General features: G+C 43.1%; 1 protein-coding gene across 2 annotated transcripts in view; it reads left to right on the top strand.

Annotated features, from left to right (window-relative positions):
• Positions 1 to 18,566, top strand: part of LOC106745084 (neuroligin-4, X-linked) — a 199,217-nt gene that overhangs the window by 159,258 nt on the left and 21,393 nt on the right. For both annotated transcript variants that reach the window (XM_014620361.1, XM_014620360.1), the window contains 3 exons: positions 2,498 to 2,656; positions 11,239 to 11,436; positions 18,272 to 18,387. In XM_014620361.1, coding sequence (XP_014475847.1) covers positions 2,498 to 2,656; positions 11,239 to 11,436; positions 18,272 to 18,387 — 473 coding nt within the window. The remainder of the gene's footprint in view (positions 1 to 2,497; positions 2,657 to 11,238; positions 11,437 to 18,271; positions 18,388 to 18,566) is intronic.

Here is an 18,566-nt window from a genome sequence, read left to right as displayed (position 1 = left end):
GCGAGATCTCACAATACCCGGAATTTCGAATATCCGCGGATTTGACAAAATCATAGTTTACGATAAATAAGCGCAGATAAATTCCGCCCCTCTTTGATCTCCTTACCGCAAATTCCAATTCCTATATTCTGGTATATTATGGATATTTCGGCTCTCGTGTTCGTTCTCGAAATCCTAGAGTCTCGAATTATCGAGTTCTCCACTTCTAAAAACATTCTCTTCACAATTTGTGAGTATACATGTGATTCATACATTCATGTGTGAATCGCATTTTTTTAATAATCTCATACATGACATCATATCTTTTATAAACAGAATGTTTTTATTCTTCTAATAAAAGTTAAATTAATATTATATTAATTACATAATATATTAATATATTATATATATTAATAGCCATATAATTAACAGCCATATTAATAGCCAAGTTATATATAACCATATTAATTTATATATTTATAAGCGAGTAATATAAATATAATTATCACATATAAATACATAAGTACAATTATATATATATACTAAATACTTACACTAGAGTATAATATTATAACATTCGCATTTTCAAATAACCAAACACTGAAAACGCGTGCGTAAATGTCAAAATTCACTCTTCGCGCGATGACATTTGTCATCGGTAATTGATTTACTCGGCAAAAAAGGAATAATGATATTACACGCCTTTTTATAAATCATATATAAAAGGTCTCTCTTTTTATCAAAGCAGAATATGTACTTCCAGGTTATATCAAGAGACTAAATAATCTCGAAAGCAAGAGGCAGAAGCTACAAGGCTGCAGGCATTGCCGGATATTCAGAATTACCGAAGGAATTCCTTCGCGAATTTCCGGCCGTATAAAACGGGGCTTAGCGAACAACACGTGCCCTGGGACGTGTATTTCGGACAATCGGCGGAGTCGCCAATTAGGAAGCGCGTGAGGAAACTACAAGGACGATAATGAAAATAATAATTAACCGGCGTAGTTGCGGTCCATTAATTGATTCAGCCGCGCCGAATCGTCATCGTCGTTAATTAACTCGGCCGGCTAATCAACCGGCCGTTTGCGTCCCTAATAGCATCGACAACGTTCATTTTTCGCGACACGACGTTGACGCCGAAGCCGAGCCCTTCGATAAATTAACCGTCGGAAGTGCGAGTGAAGTCTGCAACACTGGAATTTCATATCTCGCGCGATATCAGCGAACTGTTCGCGTCGTTCGGAATTTCTCATCAGAATCTGAAATCCGATGCTGTTGATATATTATTTTAACCCTTCAAAGTTCACACATCGGCCTCACTGGAGTAAAACGTAATTTATAAAGAGGCCGTCTTAAAGAACGTTTCCGATGAATATCTTTTTGTCCGGATAAAATCATCGAGAAGTACGATTATCGGAATGTATTATATATATATACAAGTCGCGAAATCCCAACGATAATTCCCCGCGAAGCTCTCGCCGTGAGAAGAAGACTGCAAAGTGGTGACACTTCTTTTAACAAGCCGGACAAGCCGAGAAAAAGCAGGAAGAACTGTGATTCTCCGCGAGGAAGGAAGTTTCGCGAGGATCAACTGCGAAAGCGGTCGAGAGACCGGTCACGTGGGAGGTGAGAAAGGGGCCGAAGGGTGCAGGAGGGTACAGAAGGCAACAGGATGGCGATGTGGCTCGCTATCGCGAGGACGGCGTGATTTGTTGAATTATGACCAGTGCCAGCCCGGTCGCTGCGATCACCCTCGCGTGTTCACCCTTCCGGCATTACCATGGCGAATCAGATTGACGTGCCCCTTTCGTGCGCGCCATCACCGCAGCCGCTTGTTTTAATTACATCAGAAGTGATAAGCGACACTTCGCCCGACAATTCCGCACGCAGACCTCTCGCGCATCGATACCGAACGGGTTTCCAACTCTCCCCTCCTCCCTTTCCTCTCTCTGTCCCGCTTGCGCAGAGAGGGTGACTATGATATTTTACTCAACAAAGAACTAGACTTCTGAATTTTTCAGACCCGTTCTCTCTCTTTATCGCACGGGACGGCCGTTATTATCCTTTCGCGCGCCAGCAGTGCCGTAACGGGCGCCGTAACGGAGTCGAAAATTTTTTATAAAACGCGGGTCGACCGCGCTACGCCTTTTAAATCAGTTGTAAAAACAACGAGGTGGCGGTGGTTTAAATTCAAACCCCGAAAGGCGCTGTCGCGGCGTTTTTCGCCGTCTTATCAATTTTAAACGCGGCCTCCGCGACACTCTCGGTGGGCGGACGCGCTCGACTACAGATTTCGAATTCCGGGACACAATAGCTTGCGATCCCGCAGACCGGGAATCCTTGGTTTCCGCTTGAGCGAAGCCCGCACGTCCTCAAGACATGGTAATCCTTTACAGGACCGTGAGAACTTTGCAGAGCCCTTCGGGGTCTGAAAAATGACCTTTTAAGGGCGCGCGACGCGTGAACCATCAGGTATCGAGAGAGTCGATCGATCACAGGATAATTTTATTGATTGCAGCCGGCGCAAGGGACGGCGGCGGCAGGAGGTACCCCGTGATCGTGTTCGTGCACGGCGAGAGCTACGAATGGAGCAGCGGAAATCCTTACGACGGCAGCGTGCTGGCGAGCTACGGTGGCGTCGTCGTCGTCACCATCAACTACAGACTCGGCATCCTCGGTGAGCCACGGCTTGATACTTTTAATAGCGCTCTCAGCGTAACCCGGCGGTATATCACCACACCGGAGAAAAATAATTTGCCGTTACAGCGAGACCGTCGTTGCCACTACGTATTCGTACACGACAGCGATAACATTCAGCCAGCACGATCTAATTAACGAATTATTCGTAATTAGAGCAGGAAGTTTTGTCGCCAAGGAAAATATTCTGCCGAATAAATTTGCCCCCGGGACACGTTAACTCGCTGTTAAAAGAAAATAGTGTTTCCTTAGATTTACTAATTTCGTCTTGCGGCGAAATAATTTGTAAATTCAGCGAAGTAATTCCGCGAATGGCAATTAGTTTTCATAAAAAATCGTTTCGCCGACTGTAAGGTAACTGGCAGATTTTGCTGCGTCAGCATAAAATTTGCTCCGCCAGCAAATTATTTTTCTCCATGTGTACTCGGGCAATGTACATATCTGCGTAGTTAACTCCCCCGCCCCCCTCTCCTTCCCCTCCTACCTAATGCAAAATGAATAATAAAAATATATAATTATGTGGTATTTATGCGCTTTTCGAAAATGAAACGCAAAATTTTTGCGCTCTTTGCACTACGGCAGGAAACAGAATTTTTAGCTAGGGGAGGGGGGAGGCTAAATGGGCAGCCAGTCATTCCACCTGTAAATAACAAGCTTGTTCAGCAAAACGAATATGTAGGAATTGTGCGCTAATGTGCGCTCTTATAATAAAGTAATTTAATAAAGTAAATTTCGTTTTTTTCGTTGCAATTCTTACGCTAAAAATCGCAATTAGGATATAAGAACATATAAACCATAGTTTTATCCTACGTAATTATTTGAACCATTATCTTTTATTTTAAATAAATTTTAACATCTATCCTGGTCCCTCATTAAAAACTTTATGGCTTTTACATCAAAAAAAGAACTCTCTCAAAGGCTCTAGCACAAAAATTAAAATTATCTGGATATAAGAGCGCATAAATTGTAATTTTATCCTACGAGGAATTCAAGAAAAAACTCTCCTAAAGTGTCTAACACAAAAAGATTAAAACTACCTGAATGTAAGAGTGTATAAATCGTAGTTTTATCCTATATAATTAAGACATAACTATTATTTTTCATTTTAAAGAAATTTTAACGTTTGTCTGTCTAGCCTCTCATTAAACATTTTGCGACGATTATGGCTTATACGTCGAGAGAGAACTCTTTCAAGGGCTCCAGCACAAAAATTGAAATTACCTGGATATAAGCGCGCATAAATCTTAGATTTATCCTACATAATTGTTTCGACCATTATCTTTCGTTTTAAAGAAATTTTAACATCTGTCCATTTAGACTCCACTAAAAATTTTATGGCGACTTTTGTGTCGAGAACTCTTAAGAGCTAAAATCAAAGAGAAAAAAATCGAAGTTATCTGCATATAAGAGCGTCTAAATCATAGAGTTTCATCCTAGATAATAATGTGATAATTGTTTTAACAATCTCTTTTATTTTAAAGAGAAAAACTTTGTGATTATTTTCGCGTCAAATCGACATATTATTAGCATCCACAGCAGTAAATATTTTATGTTTTACACACCTTTTCTCTCAGTGCAGGTAACTTTGATTACTACCTGAATACGAGAAAAGTATTTAAATACTTCTTGTGTGTCTAAAATCCGGGCATCAGAATAATTTGAGAAACACCCGGATTGCATCCGAAAGACTAGGATAGGTAGTACCCGAGATACCCGAGGTGCCCGGAAGTAACACCATTAATTTCTAGTCCTAGTTTAAAACCGACGCTTCGATCTTTCCTTCGTCCAGGCCTCGAGTTCTCTGAGGGAGCCAAATTTCCCGTCTCTCCCTCGGGTTCCTCCACGTCGCGCGGGGATACCGTGGCAACTCAGATTTCAGAGAGTTCGGATTTCCAAATTGGCTTTCTTTAAGTTCCGAGATATAATTAGGTTCGCGAAATCGAGCGAAAAGTCTTCGATCCTCCAACTTTTCAAGTACCGGTGTCCTGAAAGCTGGGGGTCCGCCAACTATCGGAATTTTATATCCTTCGTGCCCCGAAACGTTGTTACCTCGGATTCGCAGATCGGTTTCCTATCTTCTTGAATTTTGAAGTTGCCCATTAAAATTTGAGATCCTATGCCGCGCGCGACTATTCGCTGAGACTTTGATTTCCTTTGTCCCCCTACATTTCTCTCTGCCTCCCCCCCTCTCTCTCTATCTCTACACAGAAAGTAACTCCGATAATCCTAAATTCTCCCGACGAAATTCCTTTACGACCGGATCCTTACGGCCGGATCTTCGGCTTTCTAATTTCTCCTACCGGCTCCCCGTCCGATATCTCTCGTTTCTTAATTCTTACGCCTTCCTTCCGACTCTTCTGCGTTAAATACTTTGATAATTAACCCCGATCGCCGAGTCAGATATAACTTTCGCGAACTGTTCGGAACTCAGATAAATCACATATGTTAGTTGGCCGCTTAATGGTGTGAAACGCCACCTCGCAGCGGTTAAGGCTTGAAACGAGCCAGTCGACCGTAGCTCATTAGCTATTTAGGGCCGATTACACCGACGTCACTTAGCGCTAAGTGTGCTTACTCAATTTTCCCGTTGTGTATAAAGACAGCACGTCCAAGCCATGGTCGGGGGGAAGGGAGAGAGGATGGGGGCTTCAGGAAGAGGGCAACCGACCACAGTCGGTTTAATCAGTATTAGTGTGTTGTAACGATGACCAGTACGCAAACCTCGAAACCGATCGATTTCAGCTTTGAAACGCGCGTTCGCTCGCTAAGTCGACGCGGTCATTAGACGGAACTCGTTACTTCGTGACGTTTGACCGACGTCGCGGCGAGCGCGCGCCGTTCGGCGGATAAGAAGCGGCGGAAAAAGGCGAAGAGCGCGAAGAAGCGCTGCTGCAAAAAGTTCGCCGCAAACGCCACGGGGATTGCGAGTTCCGGCGAGAGCCGGCTTGTTGCCTGGCAACCCAGGCAACCAAATCTAATAGGAAACTCATTACGGCCAGGTCTTCCGTTTCACCAAACTAAATTCTTGACTCCCACCGCCCGCCACCCCCAGCCCGAACGTCCGCTCGCCCTACCCGCTTCTCGACGCGACAGCAACCCCGCTGTTCTCGTCTACCATGCATATAGGGTGTCCCGATATCGTCATCCCCATCTCTGGGAAACTCTCGAGAACGAGAGGATCGCTGCAAGCCACGAATCCGGTAATCCACGTCCGAGACTCAAAAGACCCGACCCCGTCGAGGTTAGATTATTAATAAACTAGCTTGAATTGAATTATTAATTAGGGTTCGGGTGTGAAGTTGGCTAATGTTATTATTAGGCAACTACAATTATGCCAGGTCTGTTAATTGTTGGATTAAATCGGATTAGATTTCCGACGGCGAAAACAATTTGCGCGCGGGACGGCGGAGACGACCGTATTTAAAAGGGTGGCGGCGGCCAGTTTTCGGTGACGCGTAACCGAGAAGCGACGACAGCGTGTTCGCGCACGATCGTAAATCCAAATTTGAGAATTCGATACCGTCGATAGCGGAATGAAAAACGGAAAGAGGCGCCAGGGAAAAAAGAGTAGAGCTGTGAAAGAGAGAGAAAGAGAGAGAGAGAGAGACGAGAAGAGGGGAGACTCGCGGCGAGTAGCGGGATAAAATAACGGACGCCCAGGAAATTCCACTCCGGTGACCGCGCAATTTTTATTCCCTCGCTCGCTCCCGTTATTCTTCCCCCCCTCTCTCTCTCTCTCTCTCTCTCTGTCTTTTTCATTTTTCTTCGTTTCGGAAAAGTGATGCCGCGCGCTTTGTGCGTACAACCAACACCAGCGATACCTACTAACCCCTATCCTCCACCCTCTCCCCCGTCCGTCCCATAGCCGCCCCTCGCTCCGCCGCCGCACCACCGCGTGTATACCAGCGTGTACCGGAAAATTTAAATCAACGAATAGCGTTCAGCAGTTTCATTGTAACGAGAAGAATAGGAGACGCGGAAGCGCGGCGCGACAGATACGCCGGAGGTTGAATATCAAATGGGACATGACCGGTGCTTTATTTCTATTCCGCTCTTTTACGCTCGTGCTTTTCTCTCTCCCTCTCTCTCTCTGTGGTGCGTGCAGACAGACGTGGGCTCGTAAGCCTGCAAACCCCACAAGCTTTGTGCGTTTTTCTCCCCTTGTCGCGGAAACGTCGAGAATCGTTATTGGATCGGACTAGACACGGCCGGAAGGCGAGAAGAAGACGAAACGAGAAGACAAGGTGCTCTCTCTCTTTCTCTCTCCCACTCTCTCTCTGTCTCTCTCTCTTTCTCTCTTCCGCCGTTTGTAAGATGAGCAAGATTGTATCGGCAATGCAAACGTTCTATTACACAAAAGTCCGTCGGAGTCCAAAACCGAGTTGGCAGGAGGAATTCAACGTCCTGCGGAGTCGGAGGGAAGATTCGGAGAGGACACAAACATCGCGCTATCCAACAGTTCAATCAGGATCGGATTGCGTTAGTAATGGAAACGTAGCGTTTCGCTAAAGTCGGAGGATGTAAATATAGCAGAGCTCTGGAAACTCAATTCCGCGAGAATTCGAGCTGCGAAATTTCTCAATGATGAATAACGAGAAGACATCGTTCTCTGTCTCTCGGCATACCAGGCAATCATTATAGTCAACAATATAATATAACAATCCGATGTAGTTAGAAACTTTAAAGAAACCCAGGGAAAATATGCGTAAAGGGACGCGTCATGCCGTGTGCGACAATTCCATCTCGATATCGGGACAATCTGTCGAAATTTCGCGAGAACGTGGTAAATCAGCAAGATCGACGGTTTCACGTCGATGAAATGACTTTTTTGATACTGAGAGAGTAAAGTTGCATCAGCGTGACGCATATATTAAGAGAAAAAATATTTGGTACTTGTAACTGTAATACCATAATTATATACTCTATGATAAAGGAATTACAAGGGAACCATTTTTCTAATAAGTATTACTTTTAATGCCAATGATAATAACTTTACATATGCTATTACTATTTTTTCGATTAAAATAAAATACATACATACATACATGTGTGTGCGTGTGTGTGTGTGTGTGTATACGGAATGTTCTAGTCTCGTAACTTTTAATTTTATCGAGAGATTCCCTGAACAATTTAGAATTAATTTTTCTTTAGCGAAAATATCGAGGGAGGTCATTATTTTTGACAACTTTTCAGTCTTCAATGTAACATATCTTTTTAGCCAAGTCTCAAATTGAAATTCTATCAAATTAAAGTTCATTTGAAATAAATGGAAGAAAATAATTTTATTATCCATTTGGTCGCTCGAAGCGTTGTTCGCGAAAAACTTCATTTTTCAATCGCTCATATCTCGGAAACTATTGGTGCCTCGACATTTCCGTTGAGGAAAAGTTAACTTGAAATCTCTCGATAAAATTCAAAGTCAAGAGAACTGGAACATTCCGTATATAGTTAGACCAAAAATAATTATAATTGAAAGGTTCGGCGCAAACCCGGCTAGTTCCATTTATGAAAATATATTTTTTATTAAAAAAACTCATACCGATAAAACTATTTTTGTCCAAAAATATACAGTATTAACAGAACGATCTTTACATATAAACAATTATCGTAAAAAGATTTGCATAATTTATTTTGCAAAACAGCTTTTTGTTGATATTGTACAATTAAAAAAAAATAAAACTAACCGGTTTTTTGCATCGAGTCCTCCAATTTCTCTCCGTGTACGTATGCGATGCATTCGTTTTGTCGAAAACATAAACGTCCCGAGTAATTAACGCGTTGACTGCCACGTTAATTTTCATTGATTGTTTCAATGCACAACTGAAGTTCAATCACCAAAGATACGGTAAATAAATGCAATTCGCGATGTATATGTTCGCTGGCTTGTTTCGTCGACTTCGTATTGTCTATACGTTTAATTCGTTGTGTGCAATTGGTTACATTTTTATACGAAGATTTGCGAGGCTTGACGATATCATAGCGCTGGTTACTGGTACGACCCGCATAGCAGTCCACGTGTTGATTAATTAATAGCTATCAATTCCAGGGTATCTCGGGTAGGGAAGACCGGTATTTGTTGTCACACTTTTTATGTAGTGATTAAAAAAAAAAAGATGCAGGCAATATTTCGTAATATCACGTACATTTTAATGAAACTACGTTTTTTAGCTTTAAAAAAAAATATTAGCCTCGTATATATTTATATAGAAAAAAATGTTCAGCTCTAAGCAAAATTATCAATGGGACAACTGCTTATTTGTTTGTTTCGCAGCAGAGAATCTATTCCGAGTACCTCGGCACCACCCAAATAATACCAGTAAGTTAAGTACCCGAGTATTACCTGGGTACAGAGTAGAGGAACACCCGGATTACACCGACAGCACTAATAATTAATACAGCAACACGACTCACTCCGGGCGGCGCAGCGAGCGAATCGCGCGATCTCGCGGGGATCACGGAATAAGGGCTCGGACAAGGGGACAGTTGGGCGTTTTTCCACGTAGCATGGGGCTTTCCAAATTATCGATTCGGCAGGGCCAGTGGGAAACAGTCGGCGCAACATCGTTGACCCAGATCCTGGCGACGGTAACGCCTCCCTTGTTAAGGCACTACGAGTGCCCTAAAGTTAATGCGCACCGGCGCAAGTATATACACGGGGCGACTCATAATGGAAATAATCCTCTTAGCCCCGCGAAGAACAGTCTCCTCCAGTATGTCGGCGGGTAAATATGACGGATAATTTAATGGCGCGCACCGCGTTTCGAGCGAGGCAAACACCGGCCGGGCCGCGCCCCTTGCGAGAGGTGAAATATCGCGGCCAAACTTGCCGGCAGCAACAATCGTAGCTCGCGATTTCATTCGGAAGGAGAAGAGAAAAGGTGCCGGTCTGCTGATGGTGGTGGCGGCAGTAGTGGAGGCCGCTCGCCGAAGGCGAACCTCCACCTGACTCAATTAACGCTAATTTAATTTTCCCTTCTGTCCATGTTAAGAGAGACTGAAAATAATTGACTACACGGCTATCGGCCGACGCTGCGCCGATAATTTCTCGGTTTGGCGAGAGCCAATTGGAAAATTACTCGGAGGGTGATTCTAGTACACTGAGATATCCATTTAGTTGAGTCGACTAAATTCTTACTTGACTACGGGCAAACATATTTTTCGGTCGTGACAGCCAAAGTTCGACTGTCTAAACCGGAGGTTTGCTTCTCTGAAGTTTTAGAAAACTAAACCTTGCTTTTTATAGCCAAAACATTTGTTTGCCCAGTCAAACAAGAATTTAGTTGATTCAACTAAATGGGTTTCTCAGGGTAGCGACAGACTTCTCGTTCTCGTCCGATTGACATAGCAACGACGAGCAATTTCGACAGTGTGCCGAAAACCCACTACCCGTTATTGTCGAGTAACTCGCAACATCTGCGGAGGTATAATAATTCGCCATTTCAACTTCGGGGACGATGGTCCCTCTGCGAAGAGAAAGAAAGATAGAGAGAGAGAGAGAGAAAGAGACCCCACCGTTGATAAAAAATATAATTTTTGCGCGAAGGAGGTTCGTATAATTTCCCCATATCATGGAATTGGCGCGCTAGTGTTAAATCAAATTTCGGGTCGGGCTGTCCCGACGGAACAAATACGGGAATAAATATAAATAAATGTAGGCGGCCTGGCAGATTTACGAGTCCGAATTTATTCGGCAGGAACGGAAGGGAGAGAACACGCGGGAGGGAGGGAGAGAGAGAGGGTGAAGTCAGTACGCTGACGAATGTATTCCGACGCGAACGAAGTCGAACGGTCTCTGTGCATTCGCGACAATACTGCGCACCCGACAGACCGGGTATATAAGACTGTAGCCAATGGCGCCATCCGGCTGTCATAAATATCGCCTCGACTCCGCCAATTGATAGCGATATCTCGCCCGGCGAAACGATACGCAAAGTAGGACGTGATACGTGTCTCTGTACGGTAAATCACACCAGCTGCTGGCTGCTCCACCAGACGAGCCAATCTCTCCACATCCCCCAGCCGTTTAACCCCTTCATCCAGAAGGACTGCGTTCGACGCGATGTTCCTGCCTGATCGGACAATACGAGGATTCGGAAACGCGAAATCGCCCGGACCGTGTAGTCACCGATTTTCGGGCAGAGTGAGTGTGAGAGAGAGAGAGAGAGAATCGTTCGATAACACCGGACACGCGCGTCGAAAAGAGAAGAAAAATAGGAAACCGGACAACTCGCGCGAGGAAGCCGAACGTAACACGGCGATATCCACAACTGCGACACAACCGTGCGATCCCCCAGAGCTACTTACATCCGCTATCCCCGCGTTTTCCTCTCCCTCCTACCCCGCAGCGAGAGACATTCCTACTTCCGTCTCGTTGTATCCCGCTATTTATCTCGCCTGTCCGCCGACACGCGGCCATCGGAATTAACCCCATCGGCGGTAATTCCGGGCGCGATCGGGACAATGTTGTACCAGCCGTAACCGACGATAATGGACACCGAGCGCGCGGAGAGCCTCGCACCGACCGACCGACCGACCATAAGCGGTGGCTTGTTTTGATTGCAGGCTTTCTAAACGCCAACACAGACTCGCACTTACGCTCACCGGCGAATTACGGCCTGATGGACCAGATCGCGGCGTTACACTGGGTGCAGGAGAACATCGGCTATTTCGGGGGCGATCCTGGAAACGTCACGCTGGTGGGACACGGCACCGGCGCCGCCTGCGTGAACTTCCTGATGACCAGCCACGCGGTTCCTGACGGTAAGGGCGCGCACCTGCGGCTCGCGTTAACCGGGCGAATTGAATTTACCACCTGGTTGACGAGTCTCGCTCGTTCCCCTCCCCCTTCGGCCGACGGATCATCCGTGAATTACGCGAAGTTATCGCGGTAATCCGGCCGCTTTTCTCTCCCCGAGAAACCCGCGCGGAACCTTATTTTTCTCCGCCCGATAAGCTCGGCCGAAAGTTCGGCTCGATTTTCCGCTCCCTTCCCACCCGGTAAACCGGCCACCTTATACTGAATAAATATGAATAATCTGCTTCCATTCAACGCAATAAGGTCGAATTTTCGTTGAAAAAACAAACCGAGCTTTACGATCGATCCAATATTGTTCTTTTCGGTCTTTTAACAGGTTTACCGCTTCGCTGATTTTCATTGGTTGTACAAAAGCTTAATCGGTAATCAGAATGTTAAAGATTTCGCAGCTCGGTATAAAGGAATGTAATTTCAGATACATGTATCCTTTACCCGCGTTTCATTGATGGCCAAAGCAATTCTCAACGTGCAATTAATTATACTTTGTACGTAATTTAGTGAAACGAACTGGTAACCATCGTGACGGTTCAATACGTTAACTTCGGATACATTCAAAGAAATGACTTAGTAGCAGCTAAATCTCATTAGTTAGCTCGAACCTTGTTATCATTGTTAAAAATTGGCTGTTCGACGTAAAATATCTATGTTTAAACTATATATAGTCACTTTTACATATTATTATTCCTAATAAAGTTATAAGTAATTTTTTGCAGTGTTGAACGAAAGTTTTACGTGCATGGTCACCATGATTTCGGCCATTGTAGGCATCTAAAATCAAAACAGCAAAAAATTATCAAACTATAAACTTGTGGCTATCGTTCCTACCACGATGCAGAATAAAAAATGATTTTTGACAAAATGGCGCGATTTAAAAGAGAAAAGTCGATTTTTGACCAATTTTTTTTTCAGCCTTCGGCATATTTAAAAATCGAAATATTAACGATATTGACTTTATTGCGGTAGGAGCAATAGCCGCAAGTTTATAGTTTAATAATATTTTTTTGGTGTTTCTGTTTCAAAAGCTTACATCTGGAATCATGGCAACCAACCATTTTGCGTTCAACGTTCACAAAATTATTCATAATTTTAACAATACTGAAAATAATGTGGAGAAATTACAGTTAATAGTTAAGACATGTACAAATATTTGTGTAAATCTTCAAAATTGTATGTCGTAGCTTAAAAAAAATCCCAAAATTTACTTAAATATAAGGATTATGAATACCGACATAACACTTTAAAAACAGCTTCTGTTGAAATAAAACAATAAATTGCTACTCAGAAATATGAACATGATCTTAACATTAGCGGTCTAGCTACAATTTTTCGCTGCAGAGCCCAAATTCAAACAGCTGATAAATTTAGCTGCGATAGCACTGACACTAGCTGTCCCTATTTCAAAGGCACATTTTAGCTGCCACAACGAGACTTGAACTCCAACGGCTGATTCTTTTTCTGAATATACAGTCCGTTGCAAGTGTTTCGAAGCATTTTTTTACACACGGAGATTTAATGACGTTTATATGTGGCTAAAATACTTCGGAGAGTCCGATGGGCTCTGCCTTTCGTGATACGAAAACAAATCGCGTCACACGGTTTTATACTGACGAAACGATAGTCGGACATTCACCGGAAACGTTTCTCGAACATCTTCGAGCATATTTCGATCTCGGACATCTTCGGAGAAACGATCGCGTAATAGTTTATTGTCCTGAAGCAAGTCGTGGAACCGTTTCTCTCAGCGTTGCAACGTGGAAACAGATAACGTCACGCAGAAACAGGACGCGGATGAAGGAGCGGGAGCGGGAGGAGGTCGAAGAGCGAGAAGCCGCACGAGACAATGATACGGAGGAGCCAGGAATAATGGGGTGGTTTACCAGACGCCATAAATTACGGGAGAATCAGCTGGCCCGGCTAACATTGACAACTCGCAGCTGTAGTGAATTATCATCCGGAGAAGCTGCCGGCGATAAGCTCTGCGGTCCCGGAACAGATTGCGACACTTTGTTTTTTGCCCCCTCGATAAAGCTGGGACGACCGCGCGACATATCGAAGAATACGACGAAGAACAATGGGCGAACGCGGGGATATCCGACCAAGAAATTATATCGCGTCCCTTTCCCACCCGAGTTGATCCCGCGTTCTCGCGCAAAAGCTGACCGCGATCCCGGCGATAAATAATAAGGGATAACATCAAAATGCTTGCACGCGCGTGCTTTTAAGGAGAAATTTTAAATGAAAATTAAACGAAGAAAGCGGGCGCACGCGAAAAAAAGAAGCGATATCGTAACTTAGTACGAAGATAATTCTCGATTTCTTTCTTGGAAAAAAAAAGTGAGATCTTGATTTCAATATTTCTTTTTGCCTGTCCCTCTGCTTCTCTCTTTCTCTTTCTTTCTCTTGACCCCGCCAGCCAGATATTTAAATTCTCCTTTGTGATTCCCAGGATTTCTTGTTTTACGGTTCCTTTTAATTTCTGAGTTTTACGCAGTTTCAATGCCCCGAGTTGCTTTTCAATTTCTTAAATCCTCTCTTCCTTTGATTCGTCCAAAACCGAATTCATCGGTTTCTCGGTTTACTCTCGATTCAATGCTCGTTTAAAACTTGATTTTTCGATTACACCCGGTTTCATCGCTTCGATCCCGAAAGCCTGGAATTTCTTTCTTGGTTGCGCGATTTTTTGAATCCTCGGCTCTTTTAAATCCCCGTGTTCGGCCCCCCTCCCCCTCCCCTGTTCCTTCGGGTCGCACGCCTTTGGCTCGTCGGACGCTTGGATACCAGCTCCCCCGGAGGAATTAATTAATCCTCGGGTATTATGGAGGGCTGCCATTAAATCCGAGTAACGCGACGGAATTTGAGCTGGCGATAATCCTTTAATAGTCCTTTAATGTCGCGAGCTTCGACACCGTCTTATCGTTCGGTGTCGTCCTCTCCGCGACGACGAAGACGAGGACGACGAATACGACGGATATCGACGACGGAAGAACGGGGCCATCTTGATTCCGTAATGTCGGAAATACGTCGAGGATGCTACCAGGATATTCAGAGTTTACCCCGGTATCTCCTTCGCTAAATGAATGAGATCCAATCGGATATCGACGTGTATCGGACTGATAAGATCGTTGCCGAAGGTAACGTGTATATCGTGAAATATCGAGGTAGCCGATCGACCAAACTGGGATTACACGTGGGAAAACGCTGTCTGTCGCTTTTAGTTTACCAAAAGGAGACCCGTTCGCGCTCGACTACTTGAATTTTGCTCCCGAGTGCGCCGAAGATCCTGGAAACTTATTCCAAGATATTAAGGAATTCTTCCCCGCACGCGTACGAGTTTATAATTATACACAGGAATAATTCAATAATAAAGTGTGAATCTGTATGTGTGATGTGTATAAAGTCAATATACAATAGTTATAAAATACTAAATAGAGGAGATATAAATAAAGGAGAAGGTGATATTATGATTCCCCATTTACATTTTACACAATAACTTTGGATAACCAATATTTTAAATTGTAAACTTTAACGATTACATTCGTCAAAGTGTTGTTCAATCGATTCTAGACTCAAAGTTATGAAATTTATTGCTTAGGACGTTATTTATCAAAAAAATGTGGCAACATTGCATAATAAATCGGAAGGAAACAGATATGATAAAATGACCTCTCATGAAAATAGATTTAAAAAGTTAGTTTCGTTAAAAAAACACGGTATTTTGTTCTCCCTTAAAATAGAATTAAGAAAAACGATTGAGACATGATCCGTTTCTCCGATTGCCGAATTATTTATATGGATGGATACACGTGCACACGAACGAACACGAGGGCTTTTTCACAATTCGCGGTTGACGCCGTGTGTACGGAGAAATACAGCGAGGCGGCAGCTTTCATAGAAAGGATCTCATCTTCGAGGTATCAAGATTAACGACTCGCAAGATTGGGATTAAGCGACTTATCCTAGTCTTCTGTATTAAATAATAGACGAGGAAGCTGGTAACGTCGTGTTCGCCCGTGTCGTCTTAATTTTCCTAGAGCTGCAATCCCTGCAAGCCGTGCAAGCTCCGCTTGCACACTCGTGCCTATTCATCTCTTGCATAATGTCCAATTTTGCAACGCGTAATGAGAAAATTAATGACTAACAGGCGCCAATCGAAGCCTCCGGCCGATATTAAAAGCATTTTATCATTTTAAACATTCTGCAAGCTTTTCTCTCTCTCTCTCTCCCTCTCTCTTTCTCAATGGGGAAAAGTGTTAATTAAGAAAAAGATGAAAAGCGTCTCAACAGTTCCGCAAAATAAGACGAGTTGCGTTTGTTCAATTATTCATATTCCTCTCCCGCTCATTCTTCTCCTTCTACTTTGTGTTTGATTCATACTTGTAAATTAGATTCGTACTCGTGAATTAATAATGACAGAGGTAATTCATGTAGATAATATTAATGAAATGTATCTCGCGGGAATTTATATCGACGCGAAATTCAATTTCGCCGCGAATTTTCCCCGCGAGACTCTTCCGAACGCCGGACATCTCACGACATCGCTAAGGACCCGCGGCTCGATTCTTCTTTTTTTTAGACGTCCTTCGCGAACGACATACGGGGGGACACGCATCTTCCTCGTCGTCATCTTCGAAGCGGAAATCGCTGATAACGTCGTAATGGAAGTCGCTGATTGGAAATAAATCTATCGAGTGACCGAGATGGGTATTCGTTACTATGCATTGAAACTCGGATTGTGTTTCGTTTATTCAGGTAATATCGTAGTTCCGTTCACGGCGAGGAATCGATCCTGAAATCATCTCGAAATTCAATTCTCTTTCTCTCTCTTCGTCGCGATATATAATCTCTCCCCTTCGCGAACAAACACTTTTGCATTACGTGATATGATTTGCGAATCCCGAGATAAAGCGGGGTCCTCTCGAAAAGCGCGACCGGGAAACTTTCCGCGGATCCTGGAATCGCATCGTATGGATATCTTGAGATATGGGATTTTTACGACGCGGAGTGCTCCGGATACCGGCGCACAGTGTGTGATGCGGAGAGATGGAAGAACCCAAAATGTTGCAGAAATTTTAAATTTACGTTTTTAACGTTCTTATGTATCGTTTGTTATATTTTGAGATACCTAACAAATAATAGTATCTTGCTATAAAATCGAATATATTTTACTCATTTGATTTAAGGAAAGAATCTGAAATCGTAGAGATAGGCTTTTATATTGTAACTATTGTTTAATATCCGTTTGACCAAAACGCATTTCATATATTTCAAATGTGTACACAAACGGAAAGAAGTAGTTTGATTAATAATATTTCTAGCAGCATGCGTAATTGAAGTAAATTTTCTTGATTCAATAGCGATATCATTGAAATTAATACTCTAATTATTGAAACAATTCATAACACAGTGGTGTTAATGATTTGCCCCGTTGAATCGAGAAGATTTATTCCAATTACGCTACTGTTGGAAATTGTTTTGATCCAGCAGCATTTATTCCGTGTAGTTTTACTTTATATGTGACATTTATATGTGACAATTACTTTCCTGAAGCTTTTAACAAAAATCCTGTTATAGTATTTATGCTGCTTATGCTGTAGTGCAATGATATTTAAAATTTCAAGTGTTTACTTTATTATGTCTACACGAAGAAAATATTGTAATAAAAATTATCATAAAATTTTGTAATACTGAATCATGGAATTATTGTTCAAATTATTACGTTATAATCTTTAGTGATGTGTTATAATCTTTAGTGATGTGTACACATGAAATCCATCGCTAAATATTAGAACACATATAATAATTTTAATTATAACTCCGGTATGATTCAGCATTGCAAAATTTTATGGTGACTTTTACCACAATATTTTCTCCGTGTATATGAAATACTCCATTTTCCTCCAATCTTTTAATTGTATTTTTGGCAGCAGACACTATTACTAAACCATAAAAATTACGTACTACTTCTCGCAACTTTAGCTGTTATTGTTACTCTTATATAACATAAAATGTATAATATATAATATAAAATACTACTCAGTATATATAATGTTACTTAATAATTATTATTAAGTAAGAAATTGTAGAATAATTGTTTTGTAACGCGCCCGTGCGCGATTGTGACAATTACAAACATAGATTAACATAATTAGTGTTACTTTTATTTCATTTCTCTCCATGCTAGATGTTTTCATATTATTCTCCACGTGAACGTAGAATTTCGAGGGGAAATATAAAAAAGCGAGATCGTAAAGAATGTGAAGAAATGCCGAAGATATGAAGTTCTTCACGCAACTCCATGTACAGTGCGTTACTGTGCGGCGGGGACGCGAGGAATGCAAAGACCGCGATTCGCGCTAAGGTCGTGCGCGCGGCACAACGTGCAGACGGCGCAATAGTTGCTCCCGAAAAATTCCAAACGCAGTAGCAATAATTCCGGAGAGGCGGCAGCAATAATTCCCGAACATCGAGAGGGGGAGCGCTCGGACGAGTAAAGATAACACGCGAAGACCAACACGCGCGTTTCTCCGTGTGTGCGAAACTCCCCGGGACGAGATCGAACGTTCGGAACGAGCGAGTTAATGACTAACGACTGCGGGACGCACCTCGTAGAGTGCATTAACAATGTTTTAATACCCGGCCAGCGCCTCATTTATTATTATTATCATTAGCGAGAACGATTAATTATGCTTACGGAAAATATGTCATGCATACGGCATTACGGCGCACGTTCGTTCTCGCACTCGCTCGCTCACTCACTATCTTTCGCTCTCTAACACGCAGGTCTGCTGTTCCATCGAGGTGTCCTGATGTCGGGCAGCGCGCTTTCACCCTGGGCGTTGGTAAGAGGCGCCGCCAATTACGCCATGCAGGTCGCCAAACACCTAAATTGTTCGTCGGTGAGTACCAGCAAACATGTCCCGATCGCGCCGAAATTATTCGTCGCGTCAGTTTATAATTTCATTAACGCTTCCGCCCGTCCTTCCGTCACGCGCACGCGAGCCCCTTATCGCGGGAATGATTTTCCCGTTTCCAATTATTAAATAATGGATTCAGAGGCGGGGATAATGGGGGGGGG

The sequence above is a fragment of the Dinoponera quadriceps genome, unplaced genomic scaffold (assembly GCF_001313825.1).
Source record: "Dinoponera quadriceps isolate SergipeBrazil2010 unplaced genomic scaffold, ASM131382v1 scaffold717, whole genome shotgun sequence".
NCBI lineage: Eukaryota > Metazoa > Arthropoda > Insecta > Hymenoptera > Formicidae > Dinoponera > Dinoponera quadriceps.
The sequence above is the reverse complement of the archived record's forward strand: the minus strand, read 5'-3'. Positions and strand labels throughout refer to the sequence as shown.